Genomic DNA, 22882 nt, shown 5'->3' on the forward strand with positions numbered 1-22882 from the left:
TACCCTTTACCTTTTGTTGGTGTGCAGTTTTTGCTTTTATCACGTTTTGTTTATTTGATTTGAGCACGTTTATTTTAAAGTTAATTGTTTTAGTTTTGTTAAAAATCACAAGATTTTAAAATTTTTTAAGTGATTTTAAGAACTGATATTTTAAACGATTTTAATCATAAGTATTAAAATTGGAATTGTTTTTATTCATGCAATGTAAAATACTTAACCCAATAAACAGTATCTCATTACCCTGTGCTCTAATCTGCTGTAGATGTAGGTCCTGTATCTAGGGCACTCCCTATAATTTGTGATATTGCAGAAATTGTGTATCCAGCAAATGTAGGTGTCTGTGGCAATATTTACACCAAAGGGTCATCGTCAGTCACTGTGTTTAAAAATCATCTGCAGATATAATTTAATGACATTACCCAATTTTATTAATGTATACAATCTTGTTCATACAACTACTGTATGTACACTTCCAATCTACTGTGCGCTTGTAGCTAGGAGATGGTTGATTACTAGGGGTAGTATAGTTTAAGACTATATTTAAAGAGTCAAACAACACTGAATACATCAGTGTGCTTTAGATCGTGCAATGGTGTCCTAAGGGATAACGTGCAGAGGGAAATTGTTCTATACAGCCCACATCACAATTGCAAGGGGAACGCTGATGGTTTTTAAATCACAGTAGCATAATTGTGCTTTCTTTCCTGCAATGTGGTCTGTTTTGTCCACCACTCGGCCGTGCTTTTTAAATATACACTCACCTAAAGGATTATTAGGAACACCTGTTCAATTTCTCATTAATGCAATTATCTAACCAACCAATCACATGGCAGTTGCTTCAATGCATTTAGGGGTGTGGTCCTGGTCAAGACAATCTCCTGAACTCCAAACTGAATGTCTGAATGGGAAAGAAAGGTGATTTAAGCAATTTTGAGCGTGGCATGGTTGTTGGTGCCAGACGGGCCGGTCTGAGTATTTCACAATCTGCTCAGTTACTGGGATTTTCACGCACAACCATTTCTAGGGTTTACAAAGAATGGTGTGAAAAGGGAAAAACATCCAGTATGCGGCAGTCCTGTGGGCGAAAATGCCTTGTTGATGCTAGAGGTCAGAGGAGAATGGGCCGACTGATTCAAGCTGATAGAAGAGCAACTTTGACTGAAATAACCACTCGTTACAACCGAGGTATGCAGCAAAGCATTTGTGAAGCCACAACACGTACAACCTTGAGGCGGATGGGCTACAACAGCAGAAGACCCCACCGGGTACCACTCATCTCCACTACGAATAGGAAAAAGAGGCTACAATTTGCACAAGCTCACCAAAATTGGACAGTTGAAGACTGGAAAAATGTTGCCTGGTCTGATGAGTCTCGATTTCTGTTGAGACATTCAGATGGTAGAGTCAGAATTTGGCGTAAACAGAATGAGAACATGGATCCATCATGCCTTGTTACCACTGTGCAGGCTGGTGGTGGTGGTGTAATGGTGTGGGGGATGTTTTCTTGGCACACTTTAGGCCCCTTAGTGCCAATTGGGCATCGTTTAAATGCCACGGCCTACCTGAGCATTGTTTCTGACCATGTCCATCCCTTTATGACCACCATGTACCCATCCTCTGATGGCTACTTCCAGCAGGATAATGCACCATGTCACAAAGGTCGAATCATTTCAAATTGGTTTCTTGAACATGACAATGAGTTCACTGTACTAAACTGGCCCCCACAGTCACCAGATCTCAACCCAATAGAGCATCTTTGGGATGTGGTGGAACGGGAGCTTCGTGCCCTGGATGTGCATCCCACAAATCTCCATCAACTGCAAGATGCTATCCTATCAATATGGGCCAACATTTCTAAAGAATGCTTTCAGCACCTTGTTGAATCAATGCCACGTAGAATTAAGGCAGTTCTGAAGGCGAAAAGGGGTCAAACACAGTATTAGTATGGTGTTCCTAATAATCCTTTAGGTGAGTGTACATCCTGCAATTTAGGTAGGGCCTTACCTATAGCAGTATTCATGTAAACACACACACTCACCTTGATCACCTGATGCCTCCATCTCCACCCCCTCTGACTGCTCGGTGTGTGAGGAGCTGGGGGGCAGCGGCGGGGTGGTGGGGAGGTGTTGCTCGGTGGGAGGAGAGGGCAGATACAGCACTGAGGCCTCGCCCTCCGGCCACTTCCCTGGGCACCCCTCAGCCTGCAGCGCCCCCTGCTGCTTCTGCTCCTCCATCACAGCGCCCTGACACACACACACACACAGTGACCCACAGTGTAGTCTACCCATTACAACAGGGGGCTGCAGAAGACAAGATCTACAGCTCAGTAATGCTACAGCAGTCCTGTTACAAGAGCTCTGTAGTAAAAGAGACAGAAGTGACAGCGATGGTAACTGATAGTACTCAGTATTGGCAATGCACAGTGAGTCCGGTAACTCAACACTGTTTCGCCATACTGACCAGAGCACTTCACTCACAGGCCTGCTGCTACGTCACTGCATAATGAGGGGGTGACTTGGGATAGGGTGTTATTATTCAAAGAAATACAAAACAATACAGCGGCAGGCTATTGATATTTATATAAAGCAGCTAGTAGCAAAAGATAAAACGAGGACTACGGTTTTATATCGTAAAGACTCACCTCTCGCCTTAACGCAGTACTTCAGTAGATGATCTCGGCTAATAACACGGATCGACTCTTTGGGGGAAAAAAAAAACCTGATGGAAACTTAAGTATATATTTAGATCGCTATAGACGGCTGTTTGAAAGGTTTTATGCACAATTAAAGGCTTACAGTTTTTTAACAGAGAAACCATTCGCTTCGGACGGGAACGAATAACGGAAAAGCTGCTGTGGGCGTGTCGGAGACTTTCCCGGGGATTTTGCACCAATGAGGATGAAGATGGTGGCTGAGTGATGTGCACGGTAATCAATCCGGCGGGAACCGAATATAAAACACACTTCTGTCGTGTAAAGCTTTTGTGGAAGACATACGCTGAACAGGAAAAGGACATCATTATACAAGGATACAGGGTAGAACAGGGGTTTTTATAACCGGTCCTGGAGTACCCCCTGCCCTACTGGTTTTTGTTCCAACCTAGGTCTTAATTACTTAATTGAATGGTATATTACTTTCTTGGGTCAATTAAGGATTCAATTAAGCAATTAAAACCTCGGTTGGCACGAAAACCAGCAGGGCAGGACCGGTTTGAAAACCACAGGGGTAGAAGAATGGGATGTATCGCTATGAGTGTTCGTGTGTATTGCCACGATCTTCTCTGTATTACTTAATCCTTGATTAATGAACCTGATTATGTCAATCATTGTATTAACCTATTAATAATAACATTAATATCACCACGTTTTGTATCCCCACTTTCATTGCTAGAAGCCACTGGGCTATTCGGTGATTCGTTTATTATTTTTCTCTGGGGATAAATGAGTGTCAGACAAACTCTGAACAGATAACTCATCATTTTAGCAGCAATCTATTATTAATTATAATATTAAAATAAAGCATGTACTGACGTTACAGTTCTAGATGTAGAGTGCAAATGACTGGCATGTTCAAGCAGACCAATACCTGATAGCATTAGTAAATCAGCACCTGTTCATTTAAAGAGGGAGAGGTTTTGCTTTGCCGCCCTCGGGTGGTGTACTTGGGGAATGACAGCATAATCAGGGGAAAAGGTCGCTTGGGAAAGCGCCGCAAAACAACAACAAAACACAGCACATACGACTTCCTTTATTGTGTCAGCCGGGTGTCTCTGTCGCTGTGACGAAACACTACAACACAATACTGCCTTTAATAAAGCCTACATCCCTCCGCTTATTCTTCTCCTACTACTGTATCTATCTCTCTATCCACTCGCGTATCCCTCTATCTATGAGCTGTGCACAGACGAGACGGCTTACGTCCCGTCCAATACATTTAAAGATGTCTACCAGCCGCCATCGCTGCACGGCGCCACATCACAGGCCAGCGGCGGATGAGAAAAAAAACACAATAAAATATATAAAAATCGCCTTTTCCTGCCGGCGTTACTGTGTCTCTCCCACCCTTACTGTCTCTGTCTGTCGGTACCGAATATTTTCTTCTATATCACTGTCCCCAAAATAAACTCGTCTCTAGCCCCACCCAAATCGTAAACACTAATTCTAAGCTCTAATTCAAATCCGGCCAATCAGGGACTATAAACAACCGCCGGGGCCACGCCCCCTCATTAACGCTAGGCCCCCTGTGCCAATCATCCTGCGCGCCGCCAATCGACGAGCGCGAAGCCCCCTGGCCGGCGCCGCCCCTTTCTTTGTGATGTTTTTGAGCGTCGGCCAATCAGCGGTGGCGCCTTCTCATTCCGAACAACCAGTTTTGTCATAGGCAGCGTGAGGGCCCCTATCAGGACCAGCCTTCGATATGCCTGATTTCTTAACGTTGCAAAGAAGCGCCAGTATTTGACATTAGCGTGATACACTGGCCGACCGACACCCCGTTACACTGACAGATATTAGTATTGACACACAAATCAAGAGTGCACTGACATTGAGAGCTGAACATGTGAGTCTGCCTTACTGTAACACTGCGTGAGTGTGAACACATCTGGGGAAAACAAGTGCTCCTGCTCACTGAATCAGACAGGATTTCTTACATGAAAGTCACTATATAAATACGGTATTATTATTCCCCCCCCAAAAAATTGCATTAATTGCCTGGGCTCATTAAAAAAATCAGATTTAGATATGAAGGCATTTATATGCATTGGAATGAATAAACACATACACTCTAAACCATGCGCAATGTGATGCACTTGTGTGGCAAAACATATCGAGTATGAGTCTGAGTGTATTTTTTTCAGGCGAACGCAGCGACCCTCCCTGCTCTGCCTGAGTGTTGCTCTGCCGGGTCCTGTATGCGAGCCCGTGCGGGGCTGTGCCGGAGACCCCGCGCTGCCTGCACCTCTACCGTCTCGGGTGAGTTTGTTACAATGTAGCGATTTCTCTATAAATCTCTATAACTCGAATACAGCCGCAACATCGCCACGCCGCCCGCGTACCGCAAACCCCGCACCTCACTGTCCGCAAAATACCAAGGGCCCCGCAAGGCGGAACCGGGGGGGAGAATTAACTGCGAAATTCCCAAACATAACCCCCACCCCCCCTTCTCTCTCTCTCTCTCGCTCTCTCTCTCTCTCTTCTCCAGCCCCGGTCCCAGAGTATTCCAACATTAACTCAGTATTTGGACGCAGTTTGCATTGGAGGAGCCAGATCCAGAGTACAAAATGAGAATAACAAACAAGTTCGCAGGTTTATTTGAAAGGTGTGCTCATGTGTGCGAGGCTCGAACTTCAGCGTTGTCGTCTGTTGCCTGGCCGGCTGCTCAGTGCTGGTTTGCAGTGTTGTGTATTGCCAAGTGTGTAATACGGGTTTATATACATGTACATCCATGCACAGGTCCGTGCCACTGTGTCCTCCCTGTCGGTGTGGGTGTCTGTTCCCGCACTGAGGAAATGTCACCGCGTTCAGAGAGAGCAGGCGAAACCGGAGGGAGGGTGGAAGAGACCAGACAGGAGTTTGCCCCAGTACAAATGTCGGGTTGTGTATAGTGCTGTTGTTGCCGCCGCTGCTGCTTGTTGTTTTGATCCCCCCCCCCTCCTTTGTTGAATCCCCTCCTCTCCCTCTGTCTCCCAACCCAACCCAAACACACACACACTCACTCTTCCCCTCTCTTTCTTTCTCCCTCCTTCGGCCGCTCAGAATTAAGTTAAACAGAATTCAATTAGCTAACAGACACAGGCGAAGGGCTGCGGTCTGGGGGAGCTTGGGAGGCGGCAACGGCAGGAAGTTTGTTGTTGTTGTTGTTGTTGTTGTGGGTGTGTGGGTGGGGAGGTGGATCCCCTACTATAGGACATCTCTTTGGGATTTAAAAGACAAGTGTAGAAAAACAGGGTAGTGTAGTGGTATCAGTGGGCTCTGAGGTTGCCTGTGCCACTGTATACATTGAGCATTGTCGTGGTACCCTGAGTGTGTGTTTTCATCTTGGTAACTTTGTTGTTGTTGAAGTTGTGGAGACGTACGCTGAAGTCTGTAGCGTGTTACTTTTTTGTCAGTGTTACTGTGTTTACTATGGGCCACCCTTGGTGTTCATTCATTGCTTATGGTGCCACCCCCACAGTATATATACTGTGGTGAACAGCAGCTGTGCGTGTGTGAGGGGCTCTTGGTTTTCCACGTATTGTCCAGTCCAGTCCAGTCCAGCTGGTTGTGTGGGCTGAGTGTTCTGGTCTTGGTCTGTGGTGCTGGAGGCGCTGTAGGATTCTTCGCTCTCTTGTCAGTCTTGAATGGGTAAAAAGCTGCTGGAATAAACACTGCAAGAGATGTAATATTGAGCAATGAAGCCCAGGAACTGCAAGTGTTTATCAAAGGTTTGGGTGGATTTCACACACAGAGATGTGCGGAGCGAGAGACTCACAGAGACGAGATCTGCACGCACTTTCCCCTGCAGGGTGTCATTATTTCGGAGTCTGCGATTTGCTGAGAGCTTGTGTGTGTTAACCGAGGCACTCCTTAGAGGTGCCTGTCACACACTGGTTAATTGGTTAATTGGTTGATTTTGTTTTTTGTGAGGCTGAATGCTTCACAGCTGTTGTTTATTATAATTCATTTTTGGTTTTAATTATTTTATTTTTGATTTCTCTCTTTCTCTCCATCCTTCTCCCTATAATAAAGCTGTACATTATGCTGCTGGACAGTTCATTGAATAATGACTTAATTACATAATGGGCAATAGAAGCAGGAGCTTCAAAGACAATCAGTACAGGACCCAAGCTGGAGACCAGCATCTCAGTTACTTAAGGGAAGCAATTATTGGCTTAGTTAGACTGACATGATCTTTAGCCACTTAGAAAACATGTAAGACTGTAGCTGTCCAGGACCAAGGCTGGAGACTCTACTGTACTGTCCTGCGTCTCTCCAGAACCAGGAGCCAGAGACCCCTGCTGTACTGTACTGTAGCTCTTCAGGACCAGGGCTGGAGACCCTGCTGTAGTTCAGTGCAGATCTGATGGGATGGTGTCAGTCTCAAGACCAGGGGTGGCTAACCCTGGTCCTGGAGAGCCGCAATCCTGCAGGATTTCCAGGTCTCTCTAAATTACCAATGAATGGATACCCTGAACACAGGGACATTTTGCATAATTAAGACCCACAATTGGTTCATTTAAGCAGTTAACGATCTGGATAGAACAAAAGCCTGTAGACCCTGCGGCTCTCCAGAACCAAGGTTAGCAACCCCTGCTCTAGACCATCATCTCCCTCGTTCCACTGGGGGTGTCAGGCTAAACTGAGCTTCACCTGCAGTGCTGAAGCAGAAGGGAGTTTGTTGGGCCCTTTACCTGATGTTCTGCCTGAATTGTGACCTGTGCTGTACCTGCCACATATGTGCTCTACCTGCCATACCTCCTTCCTGACCTGTGCTCTTCTGATGTTGTTTACAGTTGACATGGATGATGAAGATGGCAGGTGCTTGCTAGATGTAATTTGGTGAGTTTCTTGCATTCTCTTCACCTCTTTCCCACAGATGTCCTAAGCAAATGTCATCCAGCAGGGACCTACCCAGGTGAACACAGTTATTAAAGACACAGCTGACCCATGTCCCCTGAAACAGGCCCGTTTAGTCAAGGATTACTGTTAGACCCTCATTATAAAAAGTTTATTTGTTGTTACCCCGAATAATCATCCCTCACTCACTCAGTCTATCTCTCACTTCCACAGCGACCCAGAGGCACTCAATGATTTTCTACACGGATCAGAAACACATGTGAGTAGAGGGAAGGGGGGAGAAGACAGACAGAGACACAGACAAACAGATAGTCTTTTCTCTTCTTTTACTCATCTATTCTCTCTCCCACTCACTGGTCCACTCCCTCTCTCTCTCTCTCCCTCCCTCATCTCTCCCTCTCCCTCCCTCCCTTTGGTTCTGTGGGGATTACTCAGTATCTTGTGATTCCTGATTAATATTTTTGTTTTGATTTGTTCTTGATCTTGAATCAATCACAAAGCACTAATTTAGTATTTGCTGTCTTTCTTTTCTCTGTCTGTCTGTGCTAATACCCCCCCATCTCCGTACTCTTCTTATACTTTCTTGCGTGTGTTTTCTTCGCCCTCTCTCTCTGTCCCTGTGTGTGTCTCTGTCTGTCTGTTCTGCTGTCGGTCTGTCTTTGTGTGCATGTCTCTTCTCCTTATCTATCTGTCTGTTTCTATCACTCCCTGGATCTCTCTTTGCCTGTCCCTCCGTCTATCTGTCCCGTGTGTGTGTGTGCATGCATGGGTGTATGTATGTCTGTCTGTCTGTAGCTGGACAGTGATGACCTGTTGGATGGCTCCGCTGACCCCTCCAGCTCCTTCTTCTCCAGCTCTGGGGTGAGTGTGAACGCTATAAGTGTGAACGCTAGCTCCTCTCCTTTCAAGATTTTAATTGATCACATCCCCTCCATCATCTGTCATCCTCCTCTTCCTCCCATGCCTTCCCACTCACCCCTCCTCTCTCTCTCTCTCTCTCTTTCAGTAAGTGTCATTGTCTCAGAGCAGTGTTAATGTACTGCAGCGTCCAGGCAATTTCTGGATTAACTTTGTCCCTTTCCCTCCCTTCCTGTTTTGTCCCTCCTTCTCACCCTCTTCCCCTCCCTTTCCCTTTCCTTCCCCATCTCTGCCCTCTCCCTCCCTATCTCTCTCAGGGCCATGTCCCTGAGCCCCAGGCAACCACTCAGCTGTCAGTCAGCGAGCCGCCCGGGGTGGCCAGCGGCAGTGTGGACCTGGACTTCCTGGAAGATGATGACATCCTGGGTGGGTCGCCAAGTGGAGCTGGAGGGGGCGGGGCAGGAGGCGGAACAGGGGCCAATGGCAGTAATGGCACCATGGCGACATCCAATCACGAGCAGCCGTGCGATATATTGCAGCAGAGCCTGGCTGAGGCTAACATCACCGAGCAGAGCCTGCAGGAGTCTGAGGAGCTGGACCTGGGTGCCTTTGGCCTTCCAACGCTCACACAGGTGGTACAAACCTTGCCCGACCCCACACTGGTGACAGGGGTAGGGGTAGGAGGTCAGATCTACCCTGGCAGCTCCACAGCCCCGCCTATCAACCCTGCACAACAGCAGCAACAGACACCCACCCAGGGTACTGCCACCTCTGCCCAGGACCTGATCGGGCCAGTTCTGACTCACCCCGGCCTGCAGCTCAACAAAACCATCAGTGTTCAGCCCTTCATGCAGCAGGTCGGTCTTGGCAATGTCACTCTGCAGCCTCTCTCTGGGCTCCAGGCGCTGTCCAATGGGGCCCAGGGGGGGCACCTGGGTGCCATCGGGCAGATCCAGGTAGTTAGCCAGCCTGCTACCGTCATGACTATCAACCCCTCTGGTCAGCCCATCCTTGCCAAGGCTGTCGGGGGGTATCAGTTGCACCAGGCTGCCCCAGACACAGGAAGCGGTGGCGGGCAGGGAGGGCCGGGTGGCCCGGGGACAGCTGGGCTGTTGATACAGGGCAAGACTCTGGGGTCTCCTGCGCTGAATGGGGGCAGCAGTAGTAGCAGCAGTAGCACGAGTAGCAGTGGGAATGTGGGGGGCACCAGTTCGGGGGGGTTGGTAGGGTTTGGGGCCTCTGCCCTCAGTGCTGGCATTGCGGCCCCCCAGCAGGGACACATCATGCAGAACGTCATCATCCAGCGCACTCCCACCCCCATACAACCCAAGCCAGCGCAGGGAGGGGGGGTGGGGCTGGGGATTGGAGTGGGCATGGGCATGGGGGGGGTCATCCAGCAGAAGCTATATCAGATCTCCCCCAAGCCCCAGTACAGCACCACACCGCAGCAACAGCAACAGCAGCAGCAACAACAGCTGCAGTCCCAGCAACTCCAGCAGCAGCATGTCCTGCAGGGGGTGGAGCAGAAGGCAGCGCTGGCGGGGCAGGTGCCAGTGTCGTCAGCTCAGAGTCTGGCCTTCATGACGGGCAAACCAGGGGCAGGGGGTGTGGCGGCACACTTCTCCCCCTTCCTGAAGCAGCAAGTGGGGCACCACAGTGGGGCTGGGGCCGGGACAGCGGGGGGGGCCACGGGAAAGCCACTGAGTGTGCACCTGTTGAACCAGGGGGGCAGCATTGTGATCCCTGCCTCGCAGGCCATGCTGGGGGGGCAGAACCACCAGTTCCTGCTGCCTGGCCAGCTGCCCCACTTGCAGACTGGGGGGCAGATCCTGACCCAGCACCCTGGTGGCCACATCATCACCAGCCAGGGTCCAGGCGGCCAGCTAATTGCCAACCAAATACTCACCGCCAACCACAACCTCAACTTGGGCCAGGTGCTCGCCTCCCAGGGTTCCTCAGGCACTGCCCACATCCTGTCCGGCCCTATCCAGCTGCACCAGGCTGGGCACCAGGTTGGGCACCACACCCTGTTCCAGATGCCCGTCTCCCTGGCGCAGGCGCAGTCGACGCAGACCCACCATGCCCATGGCCCCGCCCACGGCCATACCCATGCCCAGACTGTCATCCAGGGCATGATCCCCAACTCTCTCACCATGCTGAGCCAGGTTGAAGGGCTGGGGACTTCCATTAGTCTTCAGGCCCCTCCACAGCAGACTGGAGGCCTGCCCAGTAACAATAGTGGCAGCAACAGTGTGGGGGGTGCAGTAGTTGCTCACTGCCAGCAGGTGGACTCTATAGCTGTCCTGGGGGGCAGCAGCGCAGACCCCACCTCCCACGTCCCTCCCGCCCCTCCTGCTCCGCCCCCACCACTTCCTCCTCCTCCTTCCATCCTCACAGTCCAGACTGCCCCCTCCGTCTCCATCGCCGTGTCCCTCTCCTCCTCCTCCCCTTCTCCAGTCACCCTCCTGGCTCCTTCCTCCTCCTCTTCCGCCACCACTGTCTCCTCTGTCCTGTCCTCCTCCTCTATCTCTGCACTGCCCTCCCATGTGGCCCCCCACCACAGCCCAGGGAAGCTGGTGCTCTCCTCCCAGCCCCACGGCATGCTGCTCACCCCTGAGTCTCTGCAGATGTTCCTACAGCAGGTCAGTCTCTTTCTCTCTCTGTTTATTTCTGTTGTTGTGTCTGTCTCGGCCTGTTGGAAATCCTCCCCAGCTTTTGCTGAGAGGTCTGGGCAGTGCAAGACTGTGGGTGTGTCTTGTGTCTATGTATGAGTCTATGTGCATGTGAATGAGATTTAAATTGTAAATCATGACTACCATTTTTTGCACAGGGATCTCAGTCATTTAAAAAACCTGATCTGTTCTGTAACTATTTTACCCCGCCCCCCCAACTTCTACTCCCTTATTGGACTAAACCCCACCCTCCCCATCAGGAACAGCAGCACCAATCAGAGAATGCCCTGCCCCCTTCTGGGTGTGTCCCTGCATCTGTCATCGTCAGCAGTTCTGCTGGTCCTGCCCCCACGGGCCGTGACAGCCTATCAGCGGAGGCCAGGACAGGACAGAGCTCCACTCCCTCCCTCGGCCCCACCCACAATGCATCAGTGGTGTACCAGGTAGACATGCCCCCTCCCTTAAGCCCCTCCCACCTGCTACTGCAACTGCTGCTAACAATGCTGCTCCTAGCAGTGCTCTCTTTCTCTCTCAACCCCCCCCCCCCCACACACACACACACACACACACACACTTCTGGCAGAAGTTGTCTATCAATAGTTCCTGTTCCTCTTCCTGACCGTGCTGTACACCACTCTTTCCTTCCCTCCCTGTAATAAATAGTAGTGCTATACACTCCCTATTCCACTCTTCATCCCTCTCTCCTTTTCTTTGCCACATCCTACTCTCTCTGCATCTGCCTGCCTGTCAGTGCATCTTTCATGTGTGTGTGCGCACCGATGCACCCAGCTGTAACTCACATCTTCTGTCCATACTGCGGTGTGTGTGTGAGTGAAACATTGTGGTTTTCATATTATGGCTGCTGGAGTCTCGGTGTTAAAATCCAAAAGAGATCTATAGTCTTTTTGTGTATGTATATTTATATATAAGGAAATCTGGAGAGCAAGGTGGAACTTCCTTGCCATGAAGATGATAATAATGATGAGTACATGACACCAGCCACAAAATGTAACAGGCTCTGACAAGGACCTTTCCCTCCAGGAGGAAGCGTGGCTTTGGAGTCCTAGAAAGAGAGAGATATAGAGAAATTATTGTAGCTGCTGTGCCACGATGTTCATCAATACAGAATCTACGCATTATACACAATATACCCCACCCTCCATTCCTCTCTCCCTCCCTCTATCACTTTCATCTTCTTTCTCTCCCCCTACATCTGTTTTGTTCTTCTCACTTCCTCCATCTCCTCCTCTGTCTCTTAAATACTGCCCGCTCTCTATACGTGTCTCTGCCTCAACCCCAGCACCCCCCCCTTCCTTTTCCCTCCTTCTGTAACCCAGCTTTTCCATCTATCCCTCTTTCTATATTACCCACACTCTTTTTCTCTCTCCTTGCAGTTGCTGGTTTTGGTCCCTCCATCCCTAAATTACCCCCCCACTGTCCACTCCCCCACTAAGAATATCCCACCCAAGGTCCCCTGGCACCACTCTTGCCCGCTAACCCCCCTCCCACCCCTTCCCAGGAGAATGTATAATCTCTTACCATACAGAGGAACAGCCTTAGGTGTATGGTGGAAAGATACTGTACTCCAATGTTGAAATGTGACCTGGTAACACAATGCCAAGCACAAAGTGGAGCAGGCTCCAACACAGCAGTAACACTGTGCTCTTGCTTGTGGGGGTGGTGGGCTTGTTTTTTTTTCTGCTTTGCGTGTGTCTGTCTGAGAGGGTACATGCGTGGGTATGTCTTACAGTGTGTTTGAGAGCTGTGGGGATGGCAGAATGCAGCTCTGACAATGTTAGTTTCTGCACAGCAGCACCCCCTGCAGGGGTGGATGAGTAAGTGCCACAGTTAGTGCATTTTGTATTTCTTTCCTTCTCTCCCTCCTCAGATCCCCTCAGCAGGACACCAGCAGCAGGCAAAGATTTTGGGTGCATCCCCACAGCACCCCCTGGGCCATCCCCTCTCCGACAGCCCGCAGCCCTCCCCGCTCCTCCTGGGCCCACAACAGATCCAGTCCCCCCAGCACCCCCAGCAGCAGCAGCAGCTCTCCCAGTCACGGCCTCCTTCCCAGCCACAGCCCCTGTCCCGCCCCCCATCGCGCTCCTGCACCCCTTCCTCGATGCCCTCCCTCTTCATCATCCACAACCAAATCGGGGGCTCCCCCCAGCACACCCCCCAGCAGCCACAGCAACTGCAGCAGCTCCAGCAGCAGCAGCAGCAGATCCAGCAGCAACAGCAGATCCAGCAGCAACAGCAGCTCCAGCCGCCCCCTTCCCTCCAAATCCAGGCCCAGGCTCGACCCCCCTCCCAGCCCCCTCCCTTCCAGCACAACCCCCCCCAGCCACCCCTCTCCTCCACCCCCACCCCAGCCTCCTCCTCCTCACCCTCCCCCTCTCCCTCCGCCACCTCTGCCTCCTCCCCCAAGCCCCCTCCTCCACCCATGCAGTACCAGTTTGTGGCGCCCCCCCCTACGGCCCTCCCCACCCTGTCCACGGAGCAGCAGCAGACCCTGCAGCGAGTGGGTGCTCAGCTGCAGACCCTGTCGGCCATCCCCCAGCCCTCCCCTCAGCAAAGAGAGCTACTGGACAAACTGCACAAGGTACGTCACATGATGAGTGTGTGTGTGGATGGGTGGAGGGAAGGTTTGCGTTTGTGTGCATCTGTCTGTATGTGTCAGAAAGGGAGGGAGGGTCAGTGTGTGTGTGTGTGTGTAGGCTAGGTGGGTGCTTCTGTGCATGTGCGTGCGTGTGTGTGTGTCTGTGTGCCACTTTCTCTCATTCCTGCTTCCTCTCCCTCCCTGACAGATACAGAACAGTATTATCCTGCAAGCCAAGCAACAGGGTCCTCCCCAGCCGCTCTCCTTGTCCAATCAGTTCAGCCCCCAGCAGGATCCGTCCCCTGCTCAGCCTGTGACATCATCAGCGACTGCTGTAGCTCCTGCCCAGCTGGCTTCCCTGCTCCAGCAGACTTCAGTCCTGGTCAAAACTCCGCCCACAGGTCAGACACCCACCCCCAATTGAATAAGACTCTGAGCAAAGACACACCCAGCCATTGTTACAACACCCAATATTACAAAGTGAAAAGTATTGTAATCTCTGCCTCTTCCCCTCTCTCTCTCTGTCTGTCTCTCTCTCTGCAGTGCCCAGTGAGATGAAGGTACTGTCAGGGACTCCAGTGTCATTGGGGGCCACGGTCAAACAGATCCCCCAACCGGCCCCCCTCACACAAACTGTACAGGTGTGATAAACTTACTAATTGATACACCAACTGAGAGTGTTATGCTGATTGGCTCACACAAATGCATAGTCGCATGGTCACATAGGTTAATGTTTGTGTCTGTCTCTCTCTGTGCAGTCTAAGCAGGGTGTGATCAGTGCAGGGGGGATGCTGTCCCTGGGAAAGGTGGGGTTACAGATCCAGGTGCTGGGTGGCGGGCTCCCACAAATTGTGACACCCCAGCCCCCTGTCCCCACACAGACGCAGGTGAGCAGGGGCAAGCTTGTGTTACTGTGGTTGTGTAGCATTAACAGTAGTTGTTCTTGTCTTATAAAAGTGTTGTAACAACACAATTGTGACACCCATAGTTATGTGGCAGGATTGCTGTTGTAGTTGTGGATTTGACAGGTTGTAGATGTGTGAGACTGCACTTAGTGGTTTGTTGTAAAGCAGCATGGTCTGGACATTTTGTGTAACTGTATTTGAGTAGTAAATGGCTGACGTTGGTCCCGTAGTTGTGTGATACCCTGTTTGCACTGGCCAAGTTCAGCTGCACCTCAGCGTGGCCGTGCCGTAACTGTGCACCTAAACTATACCCGGCAGCGTTTCCACTCATTGTCGTGAGGTACAGCTGCCCTAGGAAGTGACTGTGAGACAAGAAAGGTCAAAATGCATCTGGGACACTTGGCACTCTGGGATTTAGTGTTTTAAACTGGAGGCTGAAATACCGCTAACATAAAAGTGCAATAAACTTTGAGCTGAAATGTTTTTATGATATCTAACACAGTCTTATAGTACAAGTTATACAAGATATTCAAAAATACAAACTGGGACACATTGAAACAATATATAAAACAAATTACATCACTTAAAATTTCATCTATTTTGTTTACCAGCACGTAAATAACCGTGTTACTTCTCCCTGTATCATGATCCGATTAACATTGACAATATAGCTTAATTTAAGTATCCTAGATATTCTCCCTTATTATTTGTTTGTGGGAGAATGAACTGCGTTGCATTATTAAATACAGCGTGCTGCAGCTTTATCAATGTCACAAAATTAGAGTCACACATCAATAACATCGCGGGGCATCAGCTTTTAATGAGAATGGGATTCCTTTAAAAAATACCTTTGACACCGTAATGAATGGATCAGTTGTATTAATTGCTAAGTTTTGTAAGGTTGTAGGGTTTGTATTTCTGCAGTCGGTAAAGCGTCTATATTTGGATTACCATTAACATATAGTTATAGCGATAATGAGGGATTACAAATAATTAAAATATATACGATTCTTCATGTGATTGATCACATAAAAATTTGCCTCCGTTAATAGTTAATAGTTAATAGTTTTAAGTGTAAACAGGGGGAAGCTAAAAACCGTGCCATTTAAATAATTTAGAGAGAATTTACAAGACATCGGGACATTTAATTTAAATCCAGGACGAATATTTCATGTTTGCGTGTATTTATAACAAAAAAAGCAACGTATTTCGACACGGCACATTGTATTGCAGTCTGATGCAGTCCTTTCTCCGACAGATTTCGCGATCTTTTCAAACACTCTTAAATGTCTTTCTGTGCCAAGCAATTAACCCTGTGTGGCACTTTTCCACCGTGCATTAATAACTGCTCCAGATTAATTGCTTTCCCAAGGTAAACACACACAGTCCTTCTTTGGAAAAGTTTCTACCGCATCGAGAGCGTCCGCCATTACTGCAGTTACAATGTCAGAATGCGGACGTCACAGTACTGACCCGGACCAGTTTGGGACTCAGCCGATACGATATATGAAACTGTGCTCCTGAAACTAGTTCGGGCACAGGCGGAGGTGCAGCTGAGCCCTAGTGGAAACCCCCGGCATGGCACGGCCAGTCTGAGGTGCAGCTAAACGTGGCTAGTGGAAACGGGGTATGATTGTCCTGTGGCCGTGCAGGTAGTTTTGTAGCTTGTTGTCGGTGTGTTGTTGTGCTCCTCTGGTTGTTGTCTGACACCTCTGTGTTTCTGCCCTGACAGCCGGCCTCTCTGAAGAGACCCTTCAGCATGCAGCCCAGCAAGGAGGCCAGGTGAGGGTCTGAGTGTGTGCAATTGTGTGTAGTTGTGTGCTGTGATCAACTTATTCCTCACCTCTCTGATTCTCATCTTCTCCTCTCACTTCCTCTTCCTCCTGCCCCTCACTCACTCACTCCCTCCCTCCCTCCCTCTCTCTCAGGATGCTAGAGCAATTGAGGAAGCAGCAGGGCTCAGTGCTACACCCTGACTACCAGTCTCCATTCCGCTCCTTCCAAGACACGCTGACCCGCCTGCTGCCCTACCACCTGTACCAGGGCACCGCCTCCTCCAGCCACGACTACCAGAGAGGTACCCTGAAATACTACGCCTTCGAAAAACTGTCCTGCCGGAAACTGCACCTAAGTGCTGTATCCACACAATACCTGTTGCCTAAATCTAACCCCTCCCCTGTGTCCCCAGTGGATGAGGAATTCCAGAGTGTGTCCAGTCAGCTGCTCAAGAGGACACAGGCCATGCTGAACAAGTACCGCCTGCTGCTGTTTGAGGAATCCAAAGTAAGGAGAGTGTCTGTCGGTCTGTCTCTGTCTGTCTCGGTTGCTCTGTGTCTGTCATGACTCTGAAACTCTGTCTGTCTGCCACACTCAGTCTCTCCCTCTCTCCCTCTCTGCAGCGTCTGGGCCCCTCTGCGGAGATGGTAATGATTGACAGGATGTTTATCCAGGAGGAGAAGACGGCCCTGAGCCAAGATAGGATACTGGCCAAGGAGAGACCAGGTCTGTATATACACTGCACACTGCACACTGTAGTCTGCACACTGTAAACCATACACTGCACTGTAGCCTCCGCACACTAAACACTTCACACCGTACACTACTCACTATATACCAAAAGCTTTACATAATGTACTGACATTGTTTACAGTACACTACACACTGAAGGGATATAAAACCAGCTCACCCCCCTGTCCCCTCTCTCCCCCTCTCTCAGATGAGTACGTGGCTAATTCCCGATCTCTGCAGAATGTGATATCATCCACACAGCACCCCCTGCCTACGGAAGTCAGTGGTGCGCGCCCAGCCGTGACCGGGGAGCAGGGGGTGCCAGGGGCCACTCAGGGGCCTCCTCTCTATACCCCCACCAAGCTGGTCATTAAGCAGGGGGGGGGCGGGGCCTCCGTCTCCTGGGCAATGGGCTCCGGGCCCCCTCCTCCGTCGTTGGGGTCATCCGGAGGTCAGCCGTCATCCCTAGCCCCGCCCATCTCCTCTTCATCCTCCTGCCGCCCAGCCCAGGTCGCTGCGGGCACCAACAGCCACGCTGGTGCTACGGACAATGACGAAGACGCTCTCCCCCAGCGCAGCAAGCCCCCAATCAAGACGTATGAGGCGCGGCGGCGAATCGGACTGAAGCTGAAGATCAAGCAGGAGGCGGGGCTTAGCAAGGTGGTACACAATACTGCGCTGGACCCTGTCCACACACAGCAACCACCACCACCACAACAACAAACACAAGCACAGCAATCCAGGCTCGCTGTTCCCACAGCCGCCACCACCACCGTCATTAGAACTCCACCCCCGTCCTCCTGCAGCTCCTCCTCCTCAGCCACAGCTGGCGTGGCAACCACAGTAGCAGGCTCCTCCCGCCTACACCTCCACCCCCACCATCACCCAGCAGCTGCCTCCACCACCACAGCATCCGTCGTGTCATCGTCCACAGCGGCTCCTCCCCCTTCGTCGTCCTCGTCCTCTTCGTTTTCGTCATCCTCCTCGTCCTCTGCGGCCCAAATGAACGGGACCCTGGATCACCAAGAGTCCGGGGTCGGGGGACCCAGACGGCCGCAGCATCCCGCCTCCATCCCTCCCCCTTCCTCCTCTTCACAGACAACTTCCTGCCGCCTCCCTCTACGCAAGACTTACAGGGAGAACGTGAGCCCCCCCACCAGGCCGGGCGTGGTGGGGGGCGGTGGTGCGGTGAATCCTGCGCACTTGGCCCCTCCTCCTTCCTCCACCGCCTCCATCCATACCTCCTCCTCTTTTTCCATCTCCCCCAACTTCTCCTCCTCTTCCTCTTCCTTCTCCCCTCCCAGGCCAGGCAGCTGCTCACCTCCCCCCGGCAGGACTGTGATCGCCAGCGTGAAACTGGAGAAACGAGGGGGTGGCAGCCGGGGGGCCTCGCATTCTCCGAACCCACATCCCCACTCCCACCCCTCCGAGCTGGGAGACGCAGTAGGCGGAATAGGAGGTGGACGAAGAGGGGGGATGAGTAATAACGCCCGGGGTCCTGGGGGGGGAGGGGTGCTAATACAGGAGCTGGAGGAGGTAGAGGAGGCGTTCTACAGGGGGGTGGTGAAGAGTCGGCACAGACAGCAGCTGCAGCGCCCTCCCCGCGACGACCGAGAGAGGGAGCGGCACAAGCATGGAGAGAGGCAGCGAGACAGAGACCAAGAGAGGGAGAGGGGACCGGCTCTGGCCTCCCTGCCCTCTGCACTCACCCCGCCTCCACTCACGCCTCCTCCCCTGCCTCACCATGCTCCACCGCCTGCCAGCCACAGCCCCCTCCCCTGGGACTCCTCCCTCCCCGCCAAAAGGCGCAAGTCGGACTCCCCCGAAATGGACAATGCCAGCTTTTCTAGCGGCAGCCCCCCCCACGACGACTCCCTGACCGAGCACCTGCAGAGCGCCATAGACAGCATTCTGAACTTGCAGCAAGGAACCGTGCCCGGGGTGGGCAGGAGCCAAGTGTCCAGAGGAGCTCACCCCCACGCCCACCCCTCCTCTGCCCCGCCGCCTCTCCCTCCTCCTCATCACCCCGCCTCCTCCTCTTCCTACAGACCTCCCTCCTCCTCCTCTTCCTCCTCCTCCTCCTCCCCCCTGCTCTCCCAGCGCCCACACATAGGCGGCGGCGGTGGTGGTGTCGGCGGGGGGGGTGGAGTAGGAGGGGGAGGGGATTTCACAGCCTCTCGGGGACAGAACGGAAATTTGGTGTCCAGGACATACAGCAGATAACATCCCCCCCTACTCCTCCCCAGTCTGGAGAAGGGAATGTACAGGCAGGGAGGAACAAAAGGAGAGAGGGTCTGTTCTCTCTCTCTCTCTCTCTCTCTCTCTCTCTGTCGCTCTCTCTCTCTCACCTTGTGTCACTAAAGGACAAACAAAAAAGATGGTAAAGATGAAGAATTTAAAGGATACCCTGCAGAGACTCGTGGTGACAGACAGTGACTGGCTGTGGGGATCAGGGCAGCATGTGGATTATAAATGTCCCACTGTCTCAATCCCTTCCTCCTTATCTCGCTGGACAGAGAGTCTGAGATTGTGTGACAGTGTTTGTGAGAGGACGTTAATGTGTGTGTGAGTGAGAGTTAATGTGGGTGAGAGAGTGACAGTGCGTGTAACAGCTATTTTTGTGTTTGTATATGCGTGTGGACGACTGTGAATGGTGAGAGGAGGAGGTGGGCAGGAGAGGGAGGTGTACTGTTCCCAGCTCCGGTCATGCTCTCCAGAGCTCCGGGTCATTCCCACAGAACCCCTGGAATCCCGGCCTGGTCGCCGCCTCGCTGCCAGACATCGCCCCAAGTTTACTTCAATAGTTCTTTTGTTTTGTACGTTTGTTTTTGGTTGTTTCAAACTATGCAAATTTAAGCAAATGAATTTCAGACACAGCTGTACCTACTTCTGTCGTCCCGAGTGGCCCAGAGCAGGAGAGCAGTGTCCAGTGCAATGCAGCATGGTGTAGAACAATGCTGTGCTGTGTAGTACAGCACAGTAACAGAGTACAGTCAGGGTGAGCACAGGAGCTTGCAGTACAGTTCAGTTGAAGACAGCGTAGTGCAGTGCCAGTCACTGCAGTATTGTACATACAGCACTTAATTGTATTACAGGGTAGTAATGAACAGTGCGATTCAGTACAGTATACTTTATACTGCAGTGCAGTATAGTACAGTGTGTAGTAAAGGTTTAATGTCCACTCCAGTAATGCAGGCAGTCACTGCTATACACAAGTTCATGATTTCATTATTTTTCCAGGAGAGCCATGTCTGTGGTGGGTCGGACCAAAGGGGTAGGGGCAACTCACACAGCCAGTCTGACTGACACCCGAGTCTCTGTCTGTGTCCGTGTTTCTGTCTGTCTCTCTTTCTGTCTGTGTGTGTGTGTGAAATGCTCTCTTTTCCTTCTCCCTCTTCCTTGCCTTTATTCATGTGCTGTCTTTCTTTCTCTAAAAATACAGACAGACAAACAAAGTGTTTCAAATTTTAAACTGTCCCAGTTTCAGTCACTAGGAGGCAGACAGGAGAGAGTCAGGGCCCATGTGCCTGAGGCAGGAGAGCAGTAGAAACTGTCCCCTCTTTTAAGGACAGTCAAGACAGACAGCTGGAGAAGGGGATCCGAAGGACTGACAGAGGTACTGAGAGTTTACAAATCCCCCCCACACCTTCTCTCATTTAGTCTCTCTCTCTCTCCCACAAATTGCTACCTACACCTATGTTCGCTCTTTCTTTCTCACTCTTCCTGACTCTGTAGTAATGTTTTTTCTACAGTTGTGTAGGCAGTATGTGAGCAGAGGCACTTATAGACACACACACTACAACTACACACAGATGTTGCACACTCAACCCTGAATAGCGCGCGCACACACAGCAGTTTGCCTGGGTTCAGATGTATATGGGTGTACTGTCTTACACACATACATCTATATGTACTATACACTGTACACCTGGTTTACTTAGTGTATACAGTGTGTACATTACACAAGGTGTATATGGGCTGTGTACACCTTATACCTGTTGTTTGTCCAGTATACCTTATTGAACTGTACATCTCTATACCTACATAGGGACAACTTATCAGAAGTGACACAGTGAGAGATGAGAACAAACTGTGACAGCTAAGCCCCTCTCTCTCTCGCTCTCTCTCCCTCCCTTCTTCCTGTACCTCCACTAAAACTCTCCTGACGATTTAAATCCAACACAACATACACAGTGGAAACACATGCAATGACTTTAAATACAAAATAAATAAACATAAATAAATGAAAAGAGAAAAAAAATGTAAGAGAATTTGAAATATAGTACTCCAGATTAATTTTGTACTGTATTTATTGTGTATAATGACAACCTCTTTTTTTTAAAGAACTGTACATTTAGTAAAACTGTAAATTAAACCTTGCTTCTTTTAAGAAAAAAAATGTGTATTTCATTGCATTGCAGTTTTAGAAGTAGTAAAATCTGTTTTGTGTTGTTCTTACAATCATTGGAAATAGAGTTGCATTATTATGAATATTCCAAAAATAATACTAGTATTCATAGCAGTGGTGGTATCAATATTATTGAGTTTTTTCTGTGGTTTGTATTTCGACTGTGTTCATGTCAATACAGTAATGTTGCCATGCTGGCATACGGGTGTCCTCTGTGGAGTCAAAGGTCACCAGCAGGTGTAACCATTGAAACAGCTCAGGTAACAGTCTTGTCTGGGGGTTAAGGTCTGGTCAGGTAACACTGCTCTGCTCGGTGTCGAGAGATCACACACAATTGTCATGGGGTGTACTGGGTTTAAACTGCATTACCACTGTGCATGTGAAAACTACTCCCTGTCCTGCTGTTTAAGTGAGATTGTAGCGCTACGGTAAAGTATGGATGCACTCAGCTTTGCAGATTGTAATGCTGATTGCTAATGTGACACGTGTTTTGCTGGTTTAGGGTCAAAGGTCCATGTGCTCCATCTTCATTTTCTTGCTCAAATTCCTGCTGGGGTTTAAGGATACTGCACAAAGTAACACAATGCTGCCACAGCCCAGTGCGGAAAAAACAGTACTGCACCACAACAACATACCAGCACCCAGTACCACTATCGCAGCTGGTTTGACCGCAGCACCACAACTCGAACCGTAAGAGCACAATAACGGCAGCAAGAAACAAACAACATGGTGTCGTAAACAAGTATATTCCGGTGTCTGCAGTCAGCCCCACTGTCCTAAAGCATAACACTATCTAAACCAGGGGTTCCCAAAGTGCGGCCTGGGGGCCAAATGCGTCCCTCATGGATGTTTGGTGCAGCCCCCCATAAGTCAAAATTCAACCCCTGCTTGTCTGAACCTTTACTATATTTTTACACTTTAAGATGTTCTATTACAAATTCCACATGTAATTTGGGGGGAAATAATAATACAACAGATATAAATGTTCCCTAACAGAAATGTATAGGAAATAAAAAGGTATGATTTGGCATAAATTTTGTTTTCAACGGTGGTTAATTTTCTACTGTGGCCCCCCATCCCATGCAACCTCCAGAAATTGGCCCTCCATCATCAGACATTGGGAAACCCTGATCTAAACAGTATGGTTTAATGGGGTATAGCACATCCTGTAATTCTACCCACCACCACCACCAGATGGCAGTGCACAGTCAATGATTCATAGTACTGTCTTACAGTTTTGTCCTGGGGTGGGGCATGCTGCGCAGGGAGGGAGGGGCAGAGAAAGCACAAGACGTCTATAGAAATGGAGATGAGAAAAAAAGTTATTCCTTGCTTAATATTTTCCGTGAGGATAGGTGAAAGAGGGCTGTGTGGGATGGGGGG

At 50.2% G+C, this 22882-nt stretch overlaps 1 protein-coding gene across 3 annotated transcripts; it reads left to right on the forward strand.

Annotated features, from left to right (window-relative positions):
• Positions 1-4916: 4916 nt before the first annotated feature.
• bicra (BRD4 interacting chromatin remodeling complex associated protein) lies at positions 4917-21490 on the forward strand. Of its 3 annotated transcripts, XM_066703755.1 has the most exons (15): positions 4917-4969; positions 7489-7534; positions 7766-7811; positions 8348-8413; positions 8728-11052; positions 11343-11525; positions 12971-13681; positions 13887-14079; positions 14222-14319; positions 14437-14565; positions 16316-16365; positions 16512-16660; positions 16772-16866; positions 16983-17085; positions 17300-21490. In XM_066703755.1, exons 2-15 carry the CDS (start codon positions 7494-7496, stop codon positions 19312-19314), a joined length of 6204 nt encoding a protein of 2067 aa, XP_066559852.1. In that variant the 5' UTR covers positions 4917-4969; positions 7489-7493; the 3' UTR covers positions 19315-21490. The 3 variants fall into 3 exon arrangements, with proteins under 3 accessions (XP_066559852.1, XP_066559855.1, XP_066559854.1); XM_066703758.1 differs by lacking the exon at positions 11343-11525; XM_066703757.1 differs by lacking the exon at positions 8348-8413.
• Positions 21491-22882: the final 1392 nt, after the last annotated feature.

This window comes from Amia ocellicauda, chromosome 5 (assembly GCF_036373705.1).
Source record: "Amia ocellicauda isolate fAmiCal2 chromosome 5, fAmiCal2.hap1, whole genome shotgun sequence".
Classification (NCBI taxonomy): domain Eukaryota; kingdom Metazoa; phylum Chordata; class Actinopteri; order Amiiformes; family Amiidae; genus Amia; species Amia ocellicauda.